Genomic DNA, 25993 nt, shown 5'->3' with positions numbered 1-25993 from the left:
ATACTCTCCTTCCTGTCCTTCATCACAGTAAGGCTCTCCTTCCTGTCCTTCACCACAGTCAGGCTCTCCTTCCTGTCCTTCACCACAGTCAGGCTCTCCTTCCTGTCCTCCATCACAGTCAGACTCTCCTTCCTGTCCTTCGTCACAGTCAGACTCTCCTTTCTGTCCTTTATCACAGTCAGACTCTCCTTCCTGTCCTTCATCACAGTCAGACTATCCTTCTTGTCCTTCATCACAGTCATACTCTCCCTCCTGTCCTTCATCACAGTCAAACTCTCCTTCCTGTCCTTCATCACAGTCAGACTCTCCTTCCTGCCCTTTTATCACAATCAGACTCTCCTTCCTGTCCTTCGTCAGTCAGACTCTCATTCCTGCCCTTCATCACAATCAGACTCTCCTTCCTGCCCTTCATCACAATTAGACTCTCCTTCCTGTCCTTCGTCAGTCAGACCCTCCTTCCTGTCCTTCATCACAGTCAGACACTCCTTCCTGTCCTTCATCACAGTCAGACTCTCCTCCCTGTCCTTCATCACAGTCAGGCACTCCTCCCTGTCCTTCATCACAGTCAGGCACTCCTTCGTGTCCTTCATCACAGTCACACTCTCTTTCCTGTCCTTCATCACAGTCAGACTCTAGATCTCCTCCCTGTCCTTCATCACAGTCAGACTCTCCCTCCTGTCCTTCATCACAGTCAGACTCTCCTTCCTGGCCTTCATCACAGTCAGACTCGCCTTCTTGTCCTTCATCACAGTCAGACTCTCCTTCCTGTCCTTCATCACAGTCAGGATTTCCTTCCTGTCCTTCAACACAGTCAGGCTCTCCTTCCTGTCCTTCATCACAGTCAGGCTCTCCTTCCTGTCCTTCATCACAGTCAGACTCTCCTTCCTGTCCTTCATCACAGTCATACTCTCCTTCCTGTCCTTCATCACAGTCAGGCTCTCCTTCCTGTCCTTCATCACGGTCAGACTCTCCTTCCTGTCCTTCATCACAGTCAGACTCTCCTTCCTGTCCTTCATCACAGTCATACTCTCCTTGCTGTCCTTCATCACAGTCAGACTCTCCTTCCTGTCCTTCATCACAGTCATACTCTCCTTCCTGTCCTTCATCACAATCAGGCTCTCCTTCCTGTCCTTCAACACAGTCAGACTCTCCTTCCTGTCCTTCATCACAGTAAGGCTCTCCTTCCTGTCCTTCACCACAGTCAGGCTCTCCTTCCTGTCCTTCACCACAGTCAGGCTCTCCTTCCTGTCCTCCATCACAGTCAGACTCTCCTTCCTGTCCTTCGTCACAGTCAAACTCTCCTTTCTGTCCTTTATCACAGTCAGACTCTCCTTCCTGTCCTTCATCACAGTCAGACTCTCCTTCTTGTCCTTCATCACAGTCATACTCTCCCTCCTGTCCTTCATCACAGTCAAACTCTCCTTCCTGTCCTTCATCACAGTCAGACTCTCCTTCCTGCCCTTTTATCACAATCAGACTCTCCCTCCTGTCCTTCATCACAGTCAGACTCTCCTTCCTGGCCTTCATCACAGTCAGACTCGCCTTCTTGTCCTTCATCACAGTCAGACTCTCCTTCCTGTCCTTCATCACAGTCATACTCTCCTTCCTGTCCTTCATCACAGTCAGGCTCTCCTTCCTGTCCTTCATCACGGTCAGACTCTCCTTCCTGTCCTTCATCACAGTCAGACTCTCCTTCCTGTCCTTCATCACAGTCATACTCTCCTTCCTGTCCTTCATCACAGTCAGACTCTCCTTCCTGTCCTTCATCACAGTCAGACTCTCCTTCCTGTCCTTCATCACAGTCATACTCTCCTTCCTGTCCTTCATCACAGTAAGGCTCTCCTTCCTGTCCTTCACCACAGTCAGGCTCTCCTTCCTGTCCTTCACCACAGTCAGGCTCTCCTTCCTGTCCTCCATCACAGTCAGACTCTCCTTCCTGTCCTTCGTCACAGTCAGACTCTCCTTTCTGTCCTTTATCACAGTCAGACTCTCCTTCCTGTCCTTCATCACAGTCAGACTCTCCTTCTTGTCCTTCATCACAGTCATACTCTCCCTCCTGTCCTTCATCACAGTCAAAGTCTCCTTCCTGTCCTTCATCACAGTCAGACTCTCCTTCCTGCCCTTTTATCACAATCAGACTCTCCTTCCTGTCCTTCGTCAGTCAGACTCTCATTCCTGCCCTTCATCACAATCAGACTCTCCTTCCTGCCCTTCATCTCAATTAGACTCTCCTCCCTGTCCTTCGTCAGTCAGACCCTCCTTCCTGTCCTTCATCACAATCAGACTCTCCTTCCTGTCCTTCGTCAGTCAGACTCTCCTTCCTGCCCTTCATCACAATCAGACTCTCCTTCCTGTCCTTCGTCAGTCAGACTCTCCTTCCTGTCCTTCATCACAGTCAGACTCTCCTTCCTGTCCTTCGTCAGTCAGACTCTCCTTCCTGCCCTTCATCACAATCAGACTCTCCTTCCTGTCCTTCGTCACTCAGACTCTCCTTCCTGCCCTTCATCACAGTAAGGCTCTCCTTCATGTCCTTCACCACAGTCAGGCTCTCCTTCCTGTCCTTTACCACAGTCAGGCTCTCCTTCCTGTCCTCCATCACAGTCAGACTCTCCTTCCTGTCCTTCGTCACAGTCAGACTCTCCTTTCTGTCCTTTATCACAGTCAGACTCTCCTTCCTGTCCTTCATCACAGTCAGACTCTCCTTCTTGTCCTTCATCACAGTCATACTCTCCCTCCTGTCCTTCATCACAGTCAAACTCTCCTTCCTGTCCTTCATCACAGTCAGACTCTCCTTCCTGCCCTTTTATCACAATCAGACTCTCCTTCCTGTCCTTCGTCAGTCAGACTCTCATTCCTGCCCTTCATCACAATCAGACTCTCCTTCCTGCCCTTCATCACAATTAGACTCTCCTTCCTGTCCTTCGTCAGTCAGACCCTCCTTCCTGTCCTTCATCACAGTCAGACACTCCTTCCTGTCCTTCATCACAGTCAGACTCTCCTCCCTGTCCTTCATCACAGTCAGGCACTCCTCCCTGTCCTTCATCACAGTCAGGCACTCCTTCGTGTCCTTCATCACAGTCACACTCTCTTTCCTGTCCTTCATCACAGTCAGACTCTAGATCTCCTCCCTGTCCTTCATCACAGTCAGACTCTCCCTCCTGTCCTTCATCACAGTCAGACTCTCCTTCCTGGCCTTCATCACAGTCAGACTCGCCTTCTTGTCCTTCATCACAGTCAGACTCTCCTTCCTGTCCTTCATCACAGTCAGGATCTCCTTCCTGTCCTTCAACACAGTCAGGCTCTCCTTCCTGTCCTTCATCACAGTCAGGCTCTCCTTCCTGTCCTTCATCACAGTCAGACTCTCACTCCTGTCCTTCATCACAGTCAGGCTCTCCTTCCTGTCCTTCATCACAGTCAGACTCTCCTTCCTGTCCTTCATCACAGTCATACTCTCCTTGCTGTCCTTCATCACAGTCAGACTCTCCTTCCTGTCCTTCATCACAGTCAGACTCTCCTTCCTGTCCTTCATCACAGTCATACTCTCCTTCCTGTCCTTCATCACAATCAGGCTCTCCTTCCTGTCCTTCAACACAGTCAGACTCTCCTTCCTGTCCTTCATCACAGTAAGGCTCTCCTTCCTGTCCTTCACCACAGTCAGGCTCTCCTTCCTGTCCTTCACCACAGTCAGGCTCTCCTTCCTGTCCTCCATCACAGTCAGACTCTCCTTCCTGTCCTTCGTCACAGTCAGACTCTCCTTTCTGTCCTTTATCACAGTCAGACTCTCCTTCCTGTCCTTCATCACAGTCAGACTCTCCTTCTTGTCCTTCATCACAGTCGTACTCTCCCTCCTGTACTTCATCACAGTCAAACTCTCCTTCCTGTCCTTCATCACAGTCAGACTCTCCTTCCTGCCCTTTTATCACAATCAGACTCTCCCTCCTGTCCTTCATCACAGTCAGACTCTCCTTCCTGGCCTTCATCACAGTCAGACTCGCCTTCTTGTCCTTCATCACAGTCAGACTCTCCTTCCTGTCCTTCATCACAGTCAGGATCTCCTTCCTGTCCTTCAACACAGTCAGGCTCTCCTTCCTGTCCTTCATCACAGTCAGGCTCTCCTTCCTGTCCTTCATCACAGTCAGACTCTCACTCCTGTCCTTCATCACAGTCAGGCTCTCCTTCCTGTCCTTCATCACAGTCAGGCTCTCCTTCCTGTCCTTCACCACAGTCAGACTCTGCTTCCTGTCCTTCATCACAGTCAGACTCTCCTTCCTGTCCTTCATCACAGTCAGACTCTCCTTCCTCTCCTTCATCACAGTCAGACTCTCCTTCCTGTCCTTCATCACAGTCAGACTCTCCTTCCTGTCCTTCATCACAGTCATACTCTCCTTCCTGTCCTTCATCACAGTCAGGCTCTCCTTCCTGTCCTTCATCACTGTCAGACTCTCCTTCCTGTCCTTCATCACAGTCAGACTCTCCTTCCTGTCCTTCATCACAGTCATACTCTCCTTGCTGTCCTTCATCACAGTCAGACTCTCCTTCCTGTCCTTCATCACAGTCAGACTCTCCTTCCTGTCCTTCATCACAGTCATACTCTCCTTCCTGTCCTTCATCACAATCAGGCTCTCCTTCCTGTCCTTCAACACAGTCAGACTCTCCTTCCTGTCCTTCATCACAGTAAGGCTCTCCTTCCTGTCCTTCACCACAGTCAGGCTCTCCTTCCTGTCCTTCACCACAGTCAGGCTCTCCTTCCTGTCCTCCATCACAGTCAGACTCTCCTTCCTGTCCTTCGTCACAGTCAGACTCTCCTTTCTGTCCTTTATCACAGTCAGACTCTCCTTCCTGTCCTTCATCACAGTCAGACTCTCCTTCTTGTCCTTCATCACAGTCATACTCTCCCTCCTGTCCTTCATCACAGTCAAACTCTCCTTCCTGTCCTTCATCACAGTCAGACTCTCCTTCCTGCCCTTTTATCTCAATCAGACTCTCCTTCCTGTCCTTCGTCAGTCAGACTCTCATTCCTGCCCTTCATCACAATCAGACTCTCCTTCCTGCCCTTCATCACAATTAGACTCTCCTTCCTGTCCTTCGTCAGTCAGACCCTCCTCCCTGTCCTTCATCACAGTAAGACTCTCTTTCCTGTCCTTAATCACAGTCAGACTCTCCTTCCTGTCCTTCATCACAGTCAGACTCTCCTTCCTGTCCTTCATCACAGTCATACTCTCCTTCCTGTCCTTCATCACAGTCAGACTCTCCCTCCTGTCCTTCATCACAGTCAGACTCTCCCTCCTGTCCTTCATCACAGTCAGGCTCTCCTTCCTGTCCTTCATCACAGTCAGACTCTCCCTCCTGTCCTTCATCACAGTCAGACTATCCTACCTGTCCTTCATCACAGTAAAACTCTCCCTCCTGTCCTTCATCACAGTCAGACTCTCCCTCCTGTCCTTCATCACAGTCAGACTCTCCCTCCTGTCCTTCATCACAGCCAGACTCTCCCTCCTGTCCTTCATCACAGTCAGACTCTCCCTCCTGTCCTTCATCACAGTCAGATTCTCCCTCCTGTCCTTCATCACAGTCAGGCTCTCCTTCCTGTCCTTCATCACATTCAGACACTCCTCCCTGTCCTTCATCACAGTCAGACTCTCCTCCCTGTCCTTCATCACAGTCAGGCACTCCTCCCTGTCCTTCATCACAGTCAGGCACTCCTTCGTGTCCTTCATCACAGTCACACTCTCTTTCCTGTCCTTCATCACAGTCAGACTCTAGATCTCCTCCTGTCCTTCATCACAGTCAGACTCTCCCTCCTGTCCTTCATCACAGTCAGATTCTCCCTCCTGTCCTTCATCACAGTCAGGCTCTCCTTCCTGTCCTTCATCACATTCAGACACTCCTCCCTGTCCTTCATCACAGTCAGACTCTCTTTCCTGTCCTTCATCACAGTCAGACTCTAGATCTCCTCCCTGTCCTTCATCACAGTCAGACTCTCCCTCCTGTCCTTCATCACAGTCAGACTCTCCTTCCTGGCCTTCATCACAGTCAGACTCGCCTTCTTGTCCTTCATCACAGTCAGACTCTCCTTCCTGTCCTTCATCACAGTCAGGATCTCCTTCCTGTCCTTCAACACAGTCAGGCTCTCCTTCCTGTCCTTCAACACAGTCAGACTCTCCCTTCTGTCCTTCATCACAGTCTGTGTTCAATCTTACTCCAGTTATATAATTATTACTATATTACACTATATGTATACACTTGAGAACATATTTAACGCGGGTAATAAACAGAGTACAACACTCGTCCTCGTTAGATACCACTGTTACGAAGCTCGCGACTTTGTATGCTATATAACAAGAATGAGCGTAATTCTGTCTATGTATGCAATTACATTCATACAACATGCATGTGTGTAGATGTATAAATGCTAAAGCTTAACTATCCCGCAGAATATTAATTGAACGTGGTTTTGCATCGTTAATATTTTTTGAATATAAACAAAATACACATGTGGCCTATTGTGATCTTACTGCATACACACTGCATATACAATATTTACGATACGGAAACACATGAGGGTATAAATAGTTTTATCAGGTATATCTTTCTCAAAGTAAGCAAAGTTTAAACTTTCATCGTCAGTATTTACACAAGAAAACTTCACTCATGACCTGGTATGTACAGGTATTCTTGATGTGTTAGTGCTTCTTTCAGATTTGTAAACTCTCGGATTGACCTGGTTGCGGGCATTATGAACACCCCTGTGTCGAGTGCTCACATCTCCCGGTAAGTCTCGCGTCCAAACAATTATTGCTACTGTAAATCGTATACATTAAATGTATCGTCCTACTTTTAGTTCTCATGTTAGCAATTGTCGAATAGTAACAAAGTATAAGCTATATATAATCTGTGTGTATCTCACATATCATGTCCATACCTAACTGCATACTATGTCACATGGATACTCGCGTGAGCCAAATGTGAACATCATTAATCTTCATTTCCAGGAGCACATTGGTGTCAATGTACTGTGTAAATACAGTTTCTGTTTAGATGTGAGGAGATCTTGCATTTACTTGGAACTGCAACATCTGAGGAAAACAGAGAAGGAGACTGTACAATTGTACAGAAGGCAAGGTATTGCTCAGTCCTAAAAAATACCTTGTTTTTAGACAGTCAGTGTGTCACAACAAGAAACCTTCATTGAATTATACTCATTTGTGTTTTAGTATTGGAGCGTATAAAGCTATAGCATTAAGTACAAGGGATGTGATTGTAAAAACATATACGACGTCAAAATGGCCGACGGGATTAACGTTACGGTATGACTTTATCTCATTGTTTTCATTGAATAAGTGATGAGTGGTTGTTAGTAATGATTGTTAAATTACGTGATCTTTTAGAGTTGCTGATAAAGATAAGTCAAATTGTAAATCCACACATTACTGGAGTGTTTTGATTAAGCCATTTTCCAGTTTTCAGGCTTAGAGTTATCTGCCCCTTATGACACGTGAACGCGGGCTTGACAACATATGAAAAGAGCTGTCAGATTACCGATCTGAGGTACACGTATCAAACACTCTCAGACATTAACACTAACTGTGACCGTTACCTTTTACAAGGACATTGGAATAATGTGTCACACAGTTAAGCCTCGATTTTCACAGAAGGAAGCTTCGCGTCTACATGTCTAGATCTCTCTCGAGACTGTTGCTTGTTCGTTGATGTAGATATTGATTACTCGCATGTTATCGGCAAGATCGTAAATGGGCAAACACAGGTCTTTGTTAAGTTTGTTGCTCACAATACCAAAAACCAGGTCTACACGGCAAAAAAAAGAAACTAAAGGGTCACTCAAGAATATTTGATTTGTAATGGGGACCTCAGAAAATATCGCCATGACTTGGTGAAACTACTTCCAAATCTAAACAAGGACACTTCATTGTATTCATTTTGGACCCCTGATGGTAGAATATTTGCTTGCAATGAAAAAGGTGGAAAGCGATTGATGATTACAACCACAACAACTGTAAAATAGTTAAAACTCAAATCAAGAACAAAACAAAGATATCACATCCATATACAATTAATGTTACTTGTGAGATCCAAAAGTTGCAATAATATGTGTAACTGGATATGAGATCGAGATCGATACAATCCCATTAAAATCAGATCTTAGTTCTTGCTACTGCTAAACAAAGGTCTGAGGACATCCAATTACGGGTCATGTCAGAACGACCTTGCGCGAACTTCGACCGACCAATGGAATGACCAATCAGTAGGCAGCTTTCTCGTACTTTACGGCACTAATGGCAAACTGGCGACTACGCTTCAAAACATATTTTGATAAATTCTCAATTACAAATTTGAAACCTGAACAAAAGAACCTTCTGGTATGGCTAATAGATGGTATAGATTGTATGGATTCAGTCGTTGGACCCTTAACTATCGTTCGGAATACCCTGTGTTACAGTTTTCGAGGTTGCATGATTAGAAATCACATTCAGACTGTCACTTTTATAATCTGGTAAGAAACGCTCTGATTGGTCGGATGAAAGGTCGTTCTGACGTGACCACTAATGGGATGTCTTCAGATCTTTGTTTAGCGGTAGCGAGTACTAAAGTCTGATTTTAATGAGCTTGAGATCGATAAAAAAACCTGTATCATTCGTTTTTATCACTAGTGTCATTATTCCATCACAGTTATATGTGTTGACTACAACACAAACACCCAGTGTCCATACATTGGACTCTCGTAAATCATTGCGTTTATTGACACATTTAGTCATAATGCAGACTACATGCACATGTGTACCACAGCACTTCATTTCATTTTACCTCCTCGTGGTGAGTGCTGGGTAGCGCTAATAGCTCATCCCCCGTGTGGAACAAGGGCAGAATATTTCCAAAGCCTCCCATTGCTGGTCGTATGAGGCGACTTAAATGGGCAACCTGTTTGCCGTGGGTTGCGTCCCTGTGTCGGCGGAGGACGGGAGTCTGGTAGTTGAGGGCACTGGTTCCTGGAATAGCGTTCCTTTGCCCAACACACTACTTCGACCCTTACTTCGCCTAGACGGGTGGTAAGATGGGCCCGGTCTTATCAATCGGCTGGTCATGCCAGGCCCTGTGCGTAGAATTGTATCTGCACACCTGTGTTGTATTTTGATGTATATTTTGGTCTTGGTCATGTTAAACTTGTATGTACTCACAATTTGTCATGGAATTAATTGCCTAGAGTCTTATGCCAGAAGGCGGTGGCTCATGGGCCAATCTGGTGATGTTGACCTCCGAGTAATGTATGTCTCCAATTTCTTGTCAAGAGCAGAACCAGTCTGACATTGAATTGGTAGATAAATATAGCTATTCGTGTCTTTTTTGCTGGAGTATAACAACCCTGTACCCCTGGTGTTTGCATTCTGGATATCCGGTGCAATGTAACACTGTCCTTGTTGACACTCCATGGTGGGTAGGGAGCAGGGTTGCTGAATACTTTTCTTTCACCATGGCGTCTAATCATCCTGGTTCAAAGCGTAGACATATAGAATTAGGCTCATCTAATGAGACAGTTGCAAATATTGATTCTTGGGCTCGTTTCCTTGTGATCGAGGCTAAAGATCATGAACCCATCAAACTGAACCCCTTTGCCATTTCTAAAGCCATTCAAGTATATTGTGGAGAGGTTAAAAACGTGACACGACTTCGCTCTGGCTCCCTTCTTGTTGAATGTGTAAGGAAACAACAATCAATCAATCTGTTATCAATCAGTCAATTTGCCAATATTGAGGTTGTTGTTTCTGAACACAGGACACTCAACTCCTGCCGAGGCATTGTCCGTGACAGGACTGGTTCTTTGTCGGACATGTCTGAACAAGAAATTGCTGAAGAGCTTCACACTCAAGGAGTATCTGCTGTTAAACGTTTCTCCCGCAAGAAGGACGATTCAACTTTTGAACCAACACATACGTAATTGTTTACGTTTGCCAGATCTTCTATCCCAAAATCAATTAAAGCTGGATACGTCAACATCGGAGTGGAGGTGTATGTCCCCAATCCACTCCGATGCTTTAGATGTCAACATTTTGGCCATGGCTCTAAGTCCTGTAATCGTTCTGTGGTTTGTCAACGCTGTGGCGACAACCATAAGAGTACTGATTGCCAACAAGCCCTCACATGTGCGAACTGTGATGGCAAACATATGGCTTCCTCCAAATTCTGCCCTATTTGACAAAATGAATAAAAAATACTAAAGATAAAGTGTGAAAAAAACATTACTTTTGGAGAAGCTAGACAACTGTTTAAGTCTCAATCACCACCTCAATCGACACTAAATTACTCTGCTGCTGTCTCAAAGCCAGTCCAATCTTCATCTGTCTCGTGTCAGACAGAGTTGACATGGGTCCAGTCTGATCGACCCCTGGCAACTGCTCCTGCCATCGAGCATGACAAATCTGATGCAAAAACAACAGCACCACCTTCAACTTCTCAGGCAGCGAGTCAGACTCCACCTGAACCAACAACAACTGCAAGTGTCAAGCGGTCAAATCTGTAAAGAAAAAAGTTAGGTAAAAAACAATTACCAAGGAATCCCTCTCCTTCAGAGGTACCTCTTCAAAACTCCTATAGTGCTCTGACATGGAAGTAACACCATCGTCTGAGAATTTTGGTAGGAGTTCTTCCTCCTCACTTTCGCGTGAGAGATCCCCTATTGAACCACCATGATTCATTCGCCTAATATACTTCAATGGAATTGCAGAGGACTAAGAAAGAATTTTAATGACTTACAATTGTTAGTTCAAGATTATAACCCATCAGCATTATGTCTCCAAGAGACATATCTTAAGCACACTGATATGTTTGATCTCAGGCAGTACAACTGTCATCATTCATTTTCTCCTCCAGGTGATAAAGCGACCGGAGGCTCTACTATTTTAGTCAGACAGAACGTCATTCACAGTCCTGTACATTTAAATACTAATCTTCAAGCTGTAGCTATCCGTATTACTTTGTACATTGCATTTACTTTGTGCTCTTTGTATATCCCACATTCATCTGCTCTTCGACAGTCTGATCTACAGAATCTATATGATCAGCTCCCTAGGCCCTGCATCATCATGGGCGATTTAAACGGGCATAACCCTCTGTGGGGAAGTGCAAGTACAAACAACAAGGGGAGAGTTATTCAAGATTTTGTTTCTGATAATGGTTTATGTCTATTTAATGATGATTCAAACACTTACATCCTGCTACTGGAACCTATTCTGCCCTTGATCTGTCCCTCACAGATTCAAACATTTACAATGAATTTGAATGGTCTGTGCATGACGACCTTTGTGGAAGTGATCACTTCCCTACTGTCTTAAAAACTGTAACATCAGATGATGACCTTACTTCATCAAGATGGAATTTTAGCAAGGCCAACTGGTCCTTGTATGAAAGTTTATGTGTTGATATATGACAACCTGACAACTTCATACATGTACCTGATCGAATCAACTCAATGATATTGCTGACAAAACAATTCCTAAGTCCTCTGCAACTCCTCATCTTCGTAAACCATGGTTTAACTATGATTGCAAACAAGCAAGAAAGTGTAGGAAGAAAGCAGAAAAATATTTTCGCCGACATCCTACAGTTCACAACTTGAATTCTGTTAAAATTACTAATGCCAAGGCACGACGTGCTTATAATCAAAATAAGCGTTAATCTTGGAGGAACTATGTCTCAAAACTTAATTCACGTACACCCATTTCCGACACGCGTCACATGTTTGAGTTTTCGCGATAAAATATGTTAAAATCAAAACCACATGCCCTCGCCCACCCCAAATACTCCTCACGTTGACATTTTACATCTCCTGGCGATCTTTGTACCTGTTTTCTGGTGAGGTGAAATGGGGTTTAGCGTCGCATCCAAGATTATTGCACTTATATAGCAACGTGCATGCACGTGTGTGTGTGTGGTTGCTTGTACTCGTCCGGACTGATGTCGATTTATAGTGCTAGCTCACTGAGATACCATGCCGCAATTTAACATGAATACCCCACACTGACACCGAGCCGACCAGTCCTTGTTTTAGCCCCTTAATGCCGAGCGCCAGACAAGGTAACAACAAGTACCATCTTTTAACGTCTTTTGGTATGACGCAGCCGCGGATCGAACCCCGGACCTCCCGCTCTCCGGACGCTCTACAACTAGACCACGGAGGTATCGACCTGTTATCTGACTTACATCAGCCATAGCAAACGTGGTGTCGAGGCATCTTCGTCTCCTCTTTCCGTAAACATTCGAATAGCGGTCGATAAACTGATAAAGTTTGACAGCGGTTTGTATTGACGGATTGCCCGTAGTCACGTGGTTTTGCAAAGTGATGTCACTCTAATTTCACAGAACTGGAACATGGCTTATTAACTTACATGCATTGTAATATTACATTTTTATCCTCACTGTTTTATTTTTTTCTGTAAACATTTGTTCAGAAAAGATCTTGAGAAGATAAGGCAACAAGGTGATCCTCCAGAAATTACAGTAGCTGTATATGGAGACACTGGGGCAGGCAAGTCCTCCCTGTTGAACGCCCTGTTGGATCAGCCGTCCCTGTTGCCTACGGCTGGAATGGGAAGAGCATGTACATCGGTGGTCATAAAAATAGAAGAAAACAAAACAAGCTCTGATTTTGAAGCGGACATTGAGTTTCTCACTGCAGAGGTATCAGACATTTAACCGTGTAGCTCACCTTACTAAAATGAACTTATGCTGCGGCACCTCATTTGTCCGTCTGTCGACAAAAATGGACAAAGAATGCCTATGAAAGTTATCCTTTTCATTCATTATCCGGCAATTCGTGCATGTGTCATTTTGAATTTGGATATGCAGTAAGTATGTGGCATGTGGAATAACATCACTTCTAACCAACAGGTTAGAAATAACAGAGTTCATATATATCATACATGTATGTTCCTTAGGGCAAATATCAAGCACACCAGTATATTGTTTACATCATCCGTACGACATTGTTGTCGTCACTCGAATGTTATTGTGAATTATATCTAAAATGGATAGAATTATCATAAAAAACGCTCGCATATTATCAGAAATGAGCGGGCCACTGTAACTTGATAATGCCCTCATATTACTTGACGACGGGCAATTATCACGCCCGTTGTTAGGTGACGTCATGGAATAGGTATAGGTGACGTAACGTTCAATAGTGACGTCATCTGGTTTGTTCTATGGCGTTTCCATATTTGTAAAAGTGGGTCAGTGACATTCCTGTTGATTGCAGTAAATGGTTCAAAATCGATATTGTTGTTTCTTTTTATTTGATAACAAATTCCATCCATTTTAGCTAAAATAACGGTAACGCTATTTTTCAGGGCATTATCATTTGCAGAAGCCCTCGGTCTTTTCAACTGCCCTCCTTCGTCGGGCAGTAAATGGAAGACCTCGGGCTTCTGCAAATGATAATATTCTGAAAAATAGCGTTACCCTTATAGTATGGAATGACACCACGTAAGAAACGGCAACATAGCTGAAGACTGTTGACGTCTATCGACAATCATTCATTGTGGTTTTCTAAATCGGTTGTTGAGATCAGTGCATTCTTTCAAAAGGGGAGCTCATAAGGATTAAGAAATAATAGGTAATTCGTGTACTACCCTCGAATTCATTAATGTACAATTAAACTAAATGTCAGCTACAACATAATATACAAACAACTAAGTTTAATCAGTATTTTAATCAACAATTGATTTAATTCTTGGTTGATTTAGGAATGGAAGAAAGAACTCAATGTTTTAAAGCATGACCTGGATCAGAGCGATAGTGACAACGAGGAGGATGCTGGTGTGTGCGATGCAGCTCATGCAAAGGTTGCTGCAGTGTATGGTGACTTTAAATCTAAGGACCTTGGTATCCTCCTAGAACGTAATAAAGACATACTTGAACAGCTTGGAACTGTGATGCAAATGGGTGACTCAAATGTGAGTATCCTTTTAGGTCCTGAAAATGAGTATAGAAAAAGGGCAATTTATGACAACCACGGGAGCACACGAGGAACAGTTTTCACATATGTTGTTTTGTGTTAATATTACAGTAGTCGAAAAAGGGCAGGAAGTAGACATGACAAGGTCGAGGAGAGGTACGACAGGTTGCTAAATATCGGAAAAAACTCAATAAGTGGTCTAAGGTTATCTAATTTTGCATAGGCGAACACGAGATGCCATTGCATGTTACAGGAAGACGTGGAAAACGACATGCCGTCAGACAAAACGTTGTAGGATTAATTGAAATGATCATTCAGAGTATACAAAGAATTAATCCCACAGAAATTTAGTGAATGTGCAAATCATGTTATGTTACGAATCGAGATTATTATTATTATTATTATTATTATTATTATTATTATTATTATCATCATGTAGTGTACACTAACTTGTTGTTTCACTGATAGTGATTAGCTATATGACTTATCAAGACCTAATTGCAACCCCACTGGACATCTATGAGACGAACTTGAACGACGTGTTTACCAACGCAATGTAGTCTTCAATCTGGATCAACAATTTCCAGCATTGCTAAAGTTGTGTTAGGGCAGTTGTCTGGGTCCATAAGGATAAACTCGTTATAAATATGCACACAAAACACAGGAATATTTACAGTACTTGTATGATATGTTTAGGCAAGAGACCTACAGGACAAGATCAGGACATTCAGTGAGACAACTGATGATGAACGTCAGTTCTGGCCATTAGTGAAACAAGTGGTTCTGAAAGTACCAGATTCAGGCCTGTGTCGGAGCGGCGTTAACTTGGTTGACCTCCCTGGAGTCGGAGATTCAAACCCAGCAAGAGAAAATGTTGCCAGAAAGGTAGGGATCGCAGATGTGTGTGTAATGTGACTACCACTTCTTCAGACAAATTTGTATATTGTATATTTTATACATATTGTGACATTGCCTTCTTGCAGTACATGCAAACCTGTGATGTGCTGCTGATCGTTACGAAAATTCAGAGAGCTGTTGACAACAAAACAGTCAAGCATACTTTAGGGGACAAACTATTTCGTCAGTTGTTGATGGACCACACTAAGACAGTTGTAGCCTGTACACACACAGATGATGTCAAACCGTCAGAGGTCATCAAGTAAGTTGAACATCATTTTGAAATTAGTCTTATGTTTTGGTGTCTCTTGTATATTATTTAGGAATAAAACATACTGATTTTTTAATGTCATCCAGTAAATAGACTCTAGTTTTAAATATAGTAAATACATTTGATAAATGTTTGGATGTTGTATTATGGTATGTTCGGATGAACAAAACCTTCCAAATGGCGTGCTGGTTTTCTTGGGGGAATTAGTCAGCAAAGAGACAGAGTCACAGGAGACTAATCACAATTTTATTTACAAGAACAATTAATAATGAGCAATTTACAGTATCTTAGAATATAGCTCTGGGTGCCTAAGAGAGTCGGTACAACCCTCTAGGCTGTGGGAGAGAGATCTGCTTGGTTAGAGCAACAAACCCCTTCTCTGCCCTAACACTTGGTTTCTGTATGTATTTAACAAAAATTAGAACAATAAAATGGAATATGATTGGTTGATACACGATGGGCTGTGCCTTATGGTTAATGAATGGCTAGACCGAGGGGAATACTTAATCCTGTTAATCCTGTTGGACTGGCACTAACCTTGTTGACATAGTTACTGGGTGCTTTGAAAGAGATTATGGTGTCACTAGACGAGCTTGTTTTGGGGCTAATCCTTAATGCACTATAGACAAGCTTGTATGGCGGCTAATCCTTAATGAGTCTAAATTGAAGTAATTGCTGAATGCTATTCTAATATAGGTGATGACAGATTTAAATAAAATAGTTCAAGGTAATCTTTAAGACTATGTAGACATATCTTTTGTCTGGGAGATGGAATCTTGATACCTGAGGGTAGCATTTATCTAAAAGCTTCAAATCAATTAAACTACAGTAAACTACGGTTATAACGAACTCAAAGGGACTACTAATTTTAGTTCGTTATAACCGTAGTTCGTTATAAACATATATACAGCATAGCTACAGCATATAGTCGGGACTAAAAAGTTAGTTCGTTATATCCGTTAGTTCGTTATAAGCGTGTTCGTTATAACCGTAGTTTACTGTATGTAGACATAACTTTTATTGAATAGTATGTCTAGGAGATGCGCTCCCATTACCTTAGGATGGCATCTGTCTAAAAAGCTATAACTGAAACTACTGATATCTTATATATGCATTTTACCTGATGATAAGTTTTACTTACTAAACTTTAATTATATGAAATGATGAATAAATATTACACCATGATAACTCATAAAAGCACTTGATGTGGATCTAATTATTATAGGATAACTAAGTATAAATGTTACATCATGATAGTTGCATCCCATTTGAAGTACAACGTTATTCTTGTTAGAACTTAGAACGATTACCGAGGGGAGATTATTCGCAGAATAGCAAAGACCCTCATCAGTTTGGGCTTACCCATAAATGATATTACTGACATAATGTTCAAAGCAGCGTTAAATCAAACTCACTCACTCAATTAGTGATTTACGTATTTGTAGACTTCGTGTCATATTGGAGATATTCTTTCGCAGAACACTGAAGTTACCACAGGCAGCAGAGTGGACAGCCGAAGGTCAGCGATACAAGAAGGAGGAACAAGTCTTGCAACAAAAGTTAGCAGATTTAAAGAGGGACAAACAGGTAAAAACTATAAAAGTCTTTACAGGTACATGTACTTGGAAAACATAATCACCGCCATTTCTAGAATTCCCCCAAAACGCATAAACTACCACCAACCAGTTTGACACAACTTTCTAAATGTGTAACCTTAAAGTATTCCCACGCAATATATATAAGTACACATAATGTCCAACACGCAAGCGTTCTTTGTCGTCATTACTTCCATAGTTGAAGTCCAAGGAAGTTTTGTTTGTGCAGTAGGCAGTCGTCATAGAACATGACAAAAATGGCGCCAAATCTCAAGCTCAGTTGATGTTACTGAATTTTACAATACTCAGTCAAGGTTCCGCCGTTTTGTATCCTAGATATACTGAAAATATTTCTCTCAAGAAGCCATTCTTCCAATATTCGAATGGGAGTAGGTCTTCGAAGCACAGAAGAAAGCACGCACGCAAGCACTCAACTATTTTGTTGTGTACTTGAATTCTCGCTTACTCAATGTGCAAACATGGTAATTTAATGGTCACACTTGGTGAAACCGTGGTCCGATGTCGCTAGACTATTCGTTCGCAACTCTGGCCTAAAAAATGGGTTCGATTTCCCACATTGGTACATCGTGTTAATGCATGATATAATACGATATACCTCATAAAATACATGTATAATTTAAACTACAATGAGTTAATTTCAGGTTGGTTGCAGTAGTGAAACTGAAGAAAACTCTCTTATCCAGCAGGTTTGTCTGTTTACATGCATTTGTATAAAATTCATAGTCTCAAATTAAAGTGACAAAGCATCCATAATCGTTCCATTATACGATGCCAACTTTATCATAAGCATGTGTTTATCGCTATACTGATGACACCAGGTGTTCGCGAAAAGGTGAGCGTATCCTGCACCACCGGTGCAGGCAACACATGCATAGGCAAGTAAATTATTAACCTGAAAAAAGCACGGGAACATACGGTTCAAGTCAAAACTGCAAGGATCCCAATCCCTGGGTGTGTTTCTTCATAATCTTTTGCATTCCAGTTTGTGTACAAATTCATTATTAGCTTTCATCTTATAAACCTGACAATCACTATATAATTGCGTTCTTGTTAAAAAGTAATCTCATGTAATCCAAAGAAAGAAACGATACTTGAATTGCTATGTTGAAATTGTTCACACGTACAGAAGTTGATGATTTTACAACATTTTAGAAACAACGTCTTCATGCGGCAAAAGACCAGTTCAAGAGAGAGAAAACATCAACGTGTGCTGTTAAAAGGAACGAGTTTGTCAGGAATAATATTCTGCATAAAATATCAAGCCCGGTGAGAATTAATATTATTAATGAAACATCAATTGTGACACAAAAGTACCATTAATTACAAAATTTTAAGAAAGAATTCCTGTCCTAGGTGAACGTATAAAATGAATAATCTACTGTGTTCATCTCGAAAAGAGCAGATTAGAAATAAACTATTTGAAGAAGATATATAGAGATTCCAGGGATAGTTATCATGCTCTTTTAGTTCACGTGTTTAAGAAAAACTTATGACAAGACAGCTGAGCTTTCCATTGTGCCCAAACGTAGACAGCTTCACAACTGTAATTCTGTTCAAAGTCGCATAAAACCTTACCCACTCATTCTATTTAATTCCAGTCTACTCCTCATGATCAAGACTATCCCCTTGACCTGAAGGTGTTTTGTGTCAGTTCCAGTGACTATATCAATCTAAGCAACCTTCTCATTTGTGACGACGACGATGACGACAAGCCCCCAGTGAGTAACTTCTTAAAGGGGCATTTAGAAGTTGAAGTACTAAGTCAGATTAAGATTTAAAGATGAACAACTTCGTCATTACAATTAGGAGCGACCTACGCCAAAACGTCACTCCTAATTGTTACTTACTTACTTTGGAGATTTAATGTGCGCTTTCCGACTGATGCGTATTTCGCACACGGGCCCGGCCAGGCCATTTAATGTGTTTCCGAAAGAGGCGAAAGTGGTGTGTGCAATCCAAGAGGGGGCTTTAGGGGTTGCTTATATTGAATTTGGGAATTTTGAGATTTGGAATAGATGCCGATGGGGTTGGGGGGAGAACTAAGGGAGCTGGGTATGGATGGATGTTTGTTTGTGTTTTTATGTGATTTTGATTTGTTAGATTATAGTGTTTTTAGATGCGTTTTATTAGTTCCGTTTTGATTAAGAATACGGCTAAGGCTACGTTTTCTGGTTTATTTTGTGGGTTTAGTATTGCTTCTAGAGTGAGAGCCTTGTTTAGATTGAGGGTGGTTTGTAATGCGGTTCGATGTGTTAGGTAGTGTGTGCAGTGGATGAGTGCGTGTTCTGGGGTTTCTAGTTGTTTGCAGTGTGGGCAGTTACCTGTAGTGTGTTTTTTTAATTTTTTTAGGTGGTTATTTAGGTTGGTGTGTCCTGTTTGGAGTTTAGTGATTACTCTGTCGATTTTTTTGGATGGATGGAGAATTTTGGTTTGGTTAGTAGTTTGCTGAGTACTTTTTTGATTTGGCTATTTGAGTTTAGATATAGGTTATGCCATTTTTTGATGATTGTTTGCTTATTTACGCTTTTAATTTCTGATTTTGAGATGGGTAAGTTTAAGCTTATTTCTGGGATTTTGAGGGATAGTTTAGCTGCCTTATCGGCGTTTTCATTACCGTATATTTCTACGTGGGCGGGTATCCACAAGAAGGTTATTTGTTTGCCTGCGTTAGTTAGGTCGTTGGAGCTTTTAAGTATAAGATTTATTAATATAGGTCGGTTTTTGGTATTTTTGTTTTGGAGGGCTTGCAGTCCACTTAGGGAGTCGGTAAGTATTAGGATTTTATTGTGGTTTTTGGATTCTTGACTATGGAGGGCTGAGGCCATGCCCATTAGTTCTGCTGTGAATATTGATTGGTTGTTTGGGAGTCGGAAGGATTGTGTGGTTTTAGTTGGTTGTGTGGTATGGACTCCGAAACCTGTGTGTTTGGAGGTCGGATCTGAAGATCCGTCCGTGTAAATGTGACAGCAATTTGGCTAATTTTCGTGTATGTATGCTAGTGTGGTGGTTTTAGCTATGTTTGGGTCGGTTTGTTTATTTATTTGGCTAGCTAGTGTTGTGTCTATTTTGGGTATTTTAAGTTTAGGGGTGAAGATATTTGATTGTTTGCAGTTTTGTTTAAGATTTTTAATTTGGTGTTCATTTAGGTAGTTTGTTATTCCTTGGGATATTGGGGTAAGTAGGGGGTGTTTACGAGCTAGAGCTTGGTTTTTGGGGCTGATATTTTGGTTTATAAAGTTTTGGATTAGAGGGTTTGATTGGGATGCGGCCCAGAAATTTAAGCTTAGCTGTTCCCTGCGTAGACTTAGTGGCATTTCTCCTGTTAAGGCCTGAAGTGAAGTGTAGGAGGTGCCATGTTGGGTGCGTGTAATTAGTTTGAGAGCCTGATATTGTATTGAGTCAAGTATTTTAGATAGGGAGTTGTTTAGGGTGTTGTATATGGCGCAGCCGTAGTCTAGTTTTGATCTAATTAGTGATATGTAGAGAGAGAGGAGGGTATCTTTGGAGGCTCCCCAGGCATCTTGGGGTGTTTAGGTCTTTACTGCATTTAGTTGTGAGGTTTTGGATGTGAGCATCCCAGGTGAGATGTTCATCGAAAATAAGTCCTAAGAATTTGGTTTGTTTTTGAAATTTGATTGTTTGGTTGTTTAGCTGGAGGATTGGGGAGGCGGGTTTCATGTTTTTATGTTTGAATACTATTCCTGTTGTTTTTTCTGAGGTAAGGGAGAAGCCCCATTTGTCAGCCCATTGTTGTATTTTATTAAGAGATTTTTGGAGTAACTTTTGGGCCATTTTAATGCTTTTAGTGCGGATCCAGAGGGCTCCATCATCCGCGAATTTGAATGTGTTTATTTTAGGGGATAGACCCTCGAAGAGATCGTTTATCATTATATTAAAGAGTGTGGGGCTGAGGATACTGCCCTGGGGAGTGCCATTTTCTAGAGGACACTGGTCCGATAGAGTATGGTCTATCCCCACTGTTATTTTACGTTCGTTTAGAAAGTCCTGAATGTAGTTGATTATTTGTCCTTTTAGTCCTATTTTTTAAAGTTTTTGTATAAGCCCTAATTGTAATATAGAAGTTCTTTATCTATGTATCTTATCCTTACTCACCAGTAAGTAAACAAGATGGACAGTGTTCGATTCGCGACATGGGTAGAATGCGTTAAGTCCATTAGTGGTGTTCCCCCTGCCCCCAAATCCTCTCTTTCATTCGTAGATGCTGAATTCTTTTGTTCGAGCGTCAAACAATGTTACATTAAGCCCAACTCATTTACTCACACCATCGTGACAATAGGGATTAAATTCTGTATGACAGGCGTTTCGTTAAAATGCTTTATACTTCCCTACTATTGCAGGTGTTTCTGTCAACAGAAGATACCGAAATCCCTGGTTTAAGAACCTATCTGCAGGAGCTAGTTTGGGAAAAGCAGAAAAAACACAGGATGTCTCTGCAAAATGATTTCCAGGCAATCATATATGGCATACTGATGTATCTGATCAATTCAAAAAGAGGAAGGAAGGTTAGCTATACTATTCTGTGATACTATAATTCTGCTACTTATAAGTGATTAAAAATATTACATGGCAGCAGTTATGGTCGAAAAATGTCGCCGAAGTTCAGAAGCACGCAACAGAAACAGCCAAAACTTTGTTCTCAACAACAAGTAAATGGAGACACAATTTTGTCATGTGTGTGAAGGGCAAAGACGTCCCTTGCCGTCTATGGCGCTGCAGTTCGATTCCTTAGATGTGCCAGGCCCCACATATCTCGAGTTCGAGTTCCAGATATCTTGATTTGTCAGCACCGTATCAAACGTCAGTTTCAACATTTACACCCAGACGAAGGTGACATATATGTAGAAATATAGCAAAAATGACTTAAATGTGAGCGATGGATTCAGCTGGCTCTTGAACAAGATTCGACCCGTGATGATCCGGGGTAGAATAGTTCTTCAGCAACCCACGCTTGCCGTAGAAGGCGACTATGCCTGTCGTAAAAGGCGACTAACGGGATCGGGTGGTCAGGCTCGCTGACTTGGTTGATGCATGTCATCGATCCCAATGGCGTGGATCGATGCTCATGATGTCAATCACTGGATTGTCTGGTCCAGACTCGATTATTTACAGACCCCCGTCATATAGATGGAATTTTGCTGAGTGCGGCGTAAAACAACAAACCAAACCAACTTGAACTAGATTCAGGTCCACCAATATTTCCTTGTGCCAAAGATAAAGCAAGTATGTTATCAATAGGTTTTGGAAACAATAGATGTCAAACGGACGTCGAGCAGACAAGGTAAATATAAGTACATATACATATTTCTTATCTCTTAATTCAGGCCCTGAAGGAAGAGCTGAAACGTCATCTTGACACATTACGAGATGAAGGACAATTAATACTAAATGAGTTAGACTCCCACCTGCAGTCGTCATGGTTTGCCGTCCTGGATGCAACTCTTGATGAAGCAACACAGGAAGCGATAAGACGGGCAAGACACGCAGTTGAATTGTGGGCAAGACCGGTAGGTCTGCTTAGCATTCTGGTATCTGAGCTATCGACATCAAACAAAAGACACCTGATTGAAATATATAAACCATTCACAATACATGTCGTGATGAAAGGGAAATTAAACACTCATCAATATATGAAGCAAACGTTTTCACATTGGTCATATTTATTTGATCTTAAGAAGACACATCTTACATGGTTAAAGTAATACATGTTGATATGAGAGTTTTCGGAATGTAAGTCATATCATGAATGTAGTTGCACAGAAGAACACTGTATTGTATTTGCTATATGCAGTTACTGTATTTCATCCTAAAGTTTAAAACCCGTGAATTTTCCGAGTAGAATAGATCTTCAGCAACCCATGCTGGTCAGACTCGCTGACAAGGTTGATGTTATCATCGATCCCAATTGCGTGGATCGATGCTTATGATATTAATCACTGGATTGTCTGGTCCAGACTCGATTATTTACAGACCGCCGTCATATAGCTGGAATATTGCTGAGTGCGGTCTTAAACAACAAACCAAACCAAAACCTAAAGTTTAAAGGCACCATAAAGCAGTTAGGTTATTAGTAGAAGGTTGCTGCTTTGAGAATAAGTTAAAATACAATGAAAGCATGTAATATTTGTTTTAAACCTTTTAAATAATTCTAATATTGTGACATGCCTTAATAAGGTAAACAAGAGACAGAGAGGACAGGGAGGGTTGCATAGCAACACCTACAAGGCAACTGTGCGCCGATTGGGAATCTTTAGATCATCTGGGATTGGATACATCATTAATATGAATCAAGACCTTGCAGATCCGTTTGTAAAGATTCTCTCGAAGGAATGGACGCCTCGTTTCAGGTAAGTGTGGACAACATGTGCCGTAGACAGATGATTCGATCGTTTATTAATTCTTACACTAAAAGAAACTATCATCCTCATTTCATAAACACATGTTGTTTCAGTGAACAGGCATGGATTGTAACTGTGCAAAGCAAAATAAAAGAACCTGCTTCCATCGCCATAACTCGCTTCACAGAAGCCATCATGAAATCCCTTGGTGACAGTGACGCAACACTTCTAAAAGATCTGACTCAGTTGAAGACAGATACACTTGGAAAAGTAAGATATATAAGTATTATAATATATATTTCTTTAGTTTCATGATTTGTAGTCTGTTTGTTGTTTAACGCTGCACTCAGCAGTATACCAGCTATATGACGGCGGTGTGTAAATATTCGATTCTGGAACAGACAACCCAGTGATTGATATCATGAGTATCGATGCACGCAATTGGGATACGATGACATGCATCAAACATGTCAGTGAGCCTGGCTACCCGAGCCCGTTAGTCGCCAATTACGGCAAGCATAGTCACCTCTTACGGCAAGAATGGGTTGACCTATTCTCTACCCAGATCTTCCCGACTCTTTTGGTCGATTTAATGAAATAGCAACATTTATGTTTCTTAACAGTCTTTATCATGACCTTGTTTCATTTATTTATTGTTGATGTTGACAATAATAATTATAACATAGTTGTTATGTACAGCCTATTTCATATGTAGCCAAATGTCTTCATAAATATATACTCATTTGTTCACAGTTAACAAGACTGGATTCACTCTGGGAGAAAACAATAGACAGGCAACAAAGAGCAGTAACGCACATGATTACAGACTTCGTACAGGTAGGATAACCTTCGCGGTTACCATTTAGCAAATACGTTTTTTTATGAACAGAGAAATATAAATAACCATGGGGATATCAGGTTAGACTAGGTTACCTGCAATCTATAACAGGCGACCAAATCGATAGTGTTGTCAGGCTCTGTGGCTTGGCTGATTGGATGTCATCGTACTCCGGTGACGTGGGTAGTTTTTCCTCATATCAATCACTGGATTGTCTGGTCCAGACTTGATTATTTTCAGGTCGCCATCAATATTGCTGAGTTAAACAACAAACACACACTCAAAAATAAACAAATAGTGTAAAATATACTAAAGCTTAAAGTCAGGACCTGTTCTTTAATATAAATGAGGTGTCCTGAAATGTCTCAACGTATCTAATCAATTACATATATTATATTGTATGTCAATAAATATAATCTATGATTAAATCTATTTCTGTCAAAGGAACAAATGAAGGGTGCATACGAGCTATGTATGAAAGAAGAAGGTCCCGGGGCTTTCAACAGAATGAAAGACATCATGGCAAACACCATTGACCAGTTGAAGAGTAACATGTTTCAGCAGCTGAAGAACAAAATCACAGTGTCTCTGGATCAACTGAAGGTGACATATTAACTCGTTTTGCATGTGATAAACATTAAGTGGGCACTCAGCATTACAGCAATAGTCCAGCTATATGACGTTGATCGGTAAATAATCGGGTCTGGACCAGTGATTAACATCTTGAGCATCGACCTACGCAATTGGGATACGATGACATTCATTAACTGATCCTGACCCCCGAACCCGATAGTCGCCTCTGACGACAAGTATAGTTGCCTCTAACGACAAGCATGGATTGCTATTCTAACCTGGATATTCACTTGTATGGCTGGTAAAGTGTCAAGTCCTTTTTCGTTTACGTGCCAAACCTTTAAATGGTGAACGTGGATAGGAATGCTCTCAAGATGTGCAGTTAATTGTTTTCAAATTACAGAAAGGTTTTATAAGTGGAGCGAAGGAAATTCTGGAGGACATTGTTGAAGACACTGAGAAGCAGATAATGCCTCTGTGGCAGACACAGGATGAACCCATCTATTTGGAAAGTAAGTGTTGTACACGCCATTATGAAGATAATTGCGATGATCAAATTCTTCAGGAGTGCCGATGCATGATCAGCATCATGTGTTTGTTGTTTTCTGTTTCAGCTCTGGACAAATCTGAGGGTTTGATCCAAACTCTCAGTGAAGATTTTGCAAAGTACAAAAACGGTCTGCATGAACCAGGTTTGTAACAATGGATTAGTAATGCGAGACATGAAAACCGTGTCGAATGAACTTATCTCGTGGCCTTCTTGTCCGATGTCATCGGTGTCTGCATCTCTAAGCATCATTCCTCAGCATCATTCCTCAGCAATCATTCCTCAGCATCATTCCTCAGCATCATTCCTCTGCAACCAATGGAAAACCAATGAATGTGTTCAAGAGTTTGGAATGCGATTATCAGTATGGCTGTCATTGCAGGCTACTTATCGTGTTGTCCCAACAATATGTTGATACACTGTGACTTCAATAAGGTATTGTTCAAAAGCAAAACAAGTGTGATAATGTACACATTAGTACATTAAGTATATCATGGCATGTCAGCGTAACCTAAGTTAAAGGCCAAAGTGTTTATTGTTTATTTATATGTTGTTTACGCCGCACTCAGCAATAGTCCAGCTATATGACGGCGGTCTGTAAATAATCGAGTCTGGACCAGACAATCCTGTGATTGAAATCTTGAGTATCGATCCACGCATTTGGGATACGATGACATGCATCTACCAAGTCAACGAGCCTGACCACCCGATCCCGTTAGTCGTCTCTTACGACAAGCTTAGTCGCCTTTTGCAGCTAAAATGCATATGGGTTGCTGAAGACGTATTCTACCCCGGATCATCACAGGTATAAAGTCCAAAGGCATGTAGATCGTAGACGACAATATTTGAAGAACGTGAGCCGAAATATGTAATAATTCCTTTGTCCCTGCTAAATTGGACTGGACGATATAAATCCTTATGTTGGCTGT

General features: G+C 41.9%; 1 protein-coding gene across 1 annotated transcript in view; it reads left to right on the top strand.

Annotated features, from left to right (window-relative positions):
- The window catches only part of LOC124122163 (nuclear GTPase SLIP-GC-like), a 35567-nt gene that overhangs the window by 6197 nt on the left and 3377 nt on the right, over positions 1 to 25993 (top strand). The window contains exons 2-19 of the mRNA XM_048402278.1: positions 6700 to 6771; positions 7215 to 7307; positions 12462 to 12690; positions 13755 to 13964; positions 14663 to 14851; positions 14950 to 15125; positions 16613 to 16721; positions 17392 to 17436; positions 17903 to 18016; positions 18349 to 18468; positions 21109 to 21273; positions 22093 to 22275; positions 22943 to 23115; positions 23220 to 23376; positions 23860 to 23943; positions 24389 to 24547; positions 24921 to 25029; positions 25132 to 25209. Of these exons, the coding sequence (XP_048258235.1) occupies positions 6737 to 6771; positions 7215 to 7307; positions 12462 to 12690; positions 13755 to 13964; positions 14663 to 14851; positions 14950 to 15125; positions 16613 to 16721; positions 17392 to 17436; positions 17903 to 18016; positions 18349 to 18468; positions 21109 to 21273; positions 22093 to 22275; positions 22943 to 23115; positions 23220 to 23376; positions 23860 to 23943; positions 24389 to 24547; positions 24921 to 25029; positions 25132 to 25209 (2428 nt within the window). The 5' untranslated portion in view covers positions 6700 to 6736. The remainder of the gene's footprint in view (positions 1 to 6699; positions 6772 to 7214; positions 7308 to 12461; positions 12691 to 13754; positions 13965 to 14662; positions 14852 to 14949; positions 15126 to 16612; positions 16722 to 17391; positions 17437 to 17902; positions 18017 to 18348; positions 18469 to 21108; positions 21274 to 22092; positions 22276 to 22942; positions 23116 to 23219; positions 23377 to 23859; positions 23944 to 24388; positions 24548 to 24920; positions 25030 to 25131; positions 25210 to 25993) is intronic.

Source organism: Haliotis rufescens, unplaced genomic scaffold (assembly GCF_023055435.1).
Source record: "Haliotis rufescens isolate VD_foot unplaced genomic scaffold, xgHalRufe1.0.p SCAF_25, whole genome shotgun sequence".
In the NCBI taxonomy this organism is placed as follows: domain Eukaryota; kingdom Metazoa; phylum Mollusca; class Gastropoda; order Lepetellida; family Haliotidae; genus Haliotis; species Haliotis rufescens.
The sequence above is the reverse complement of the archived record's forward strand: the minus strand, read 5'-3'. Positions and strand labels throughout refer to the sequence as shown.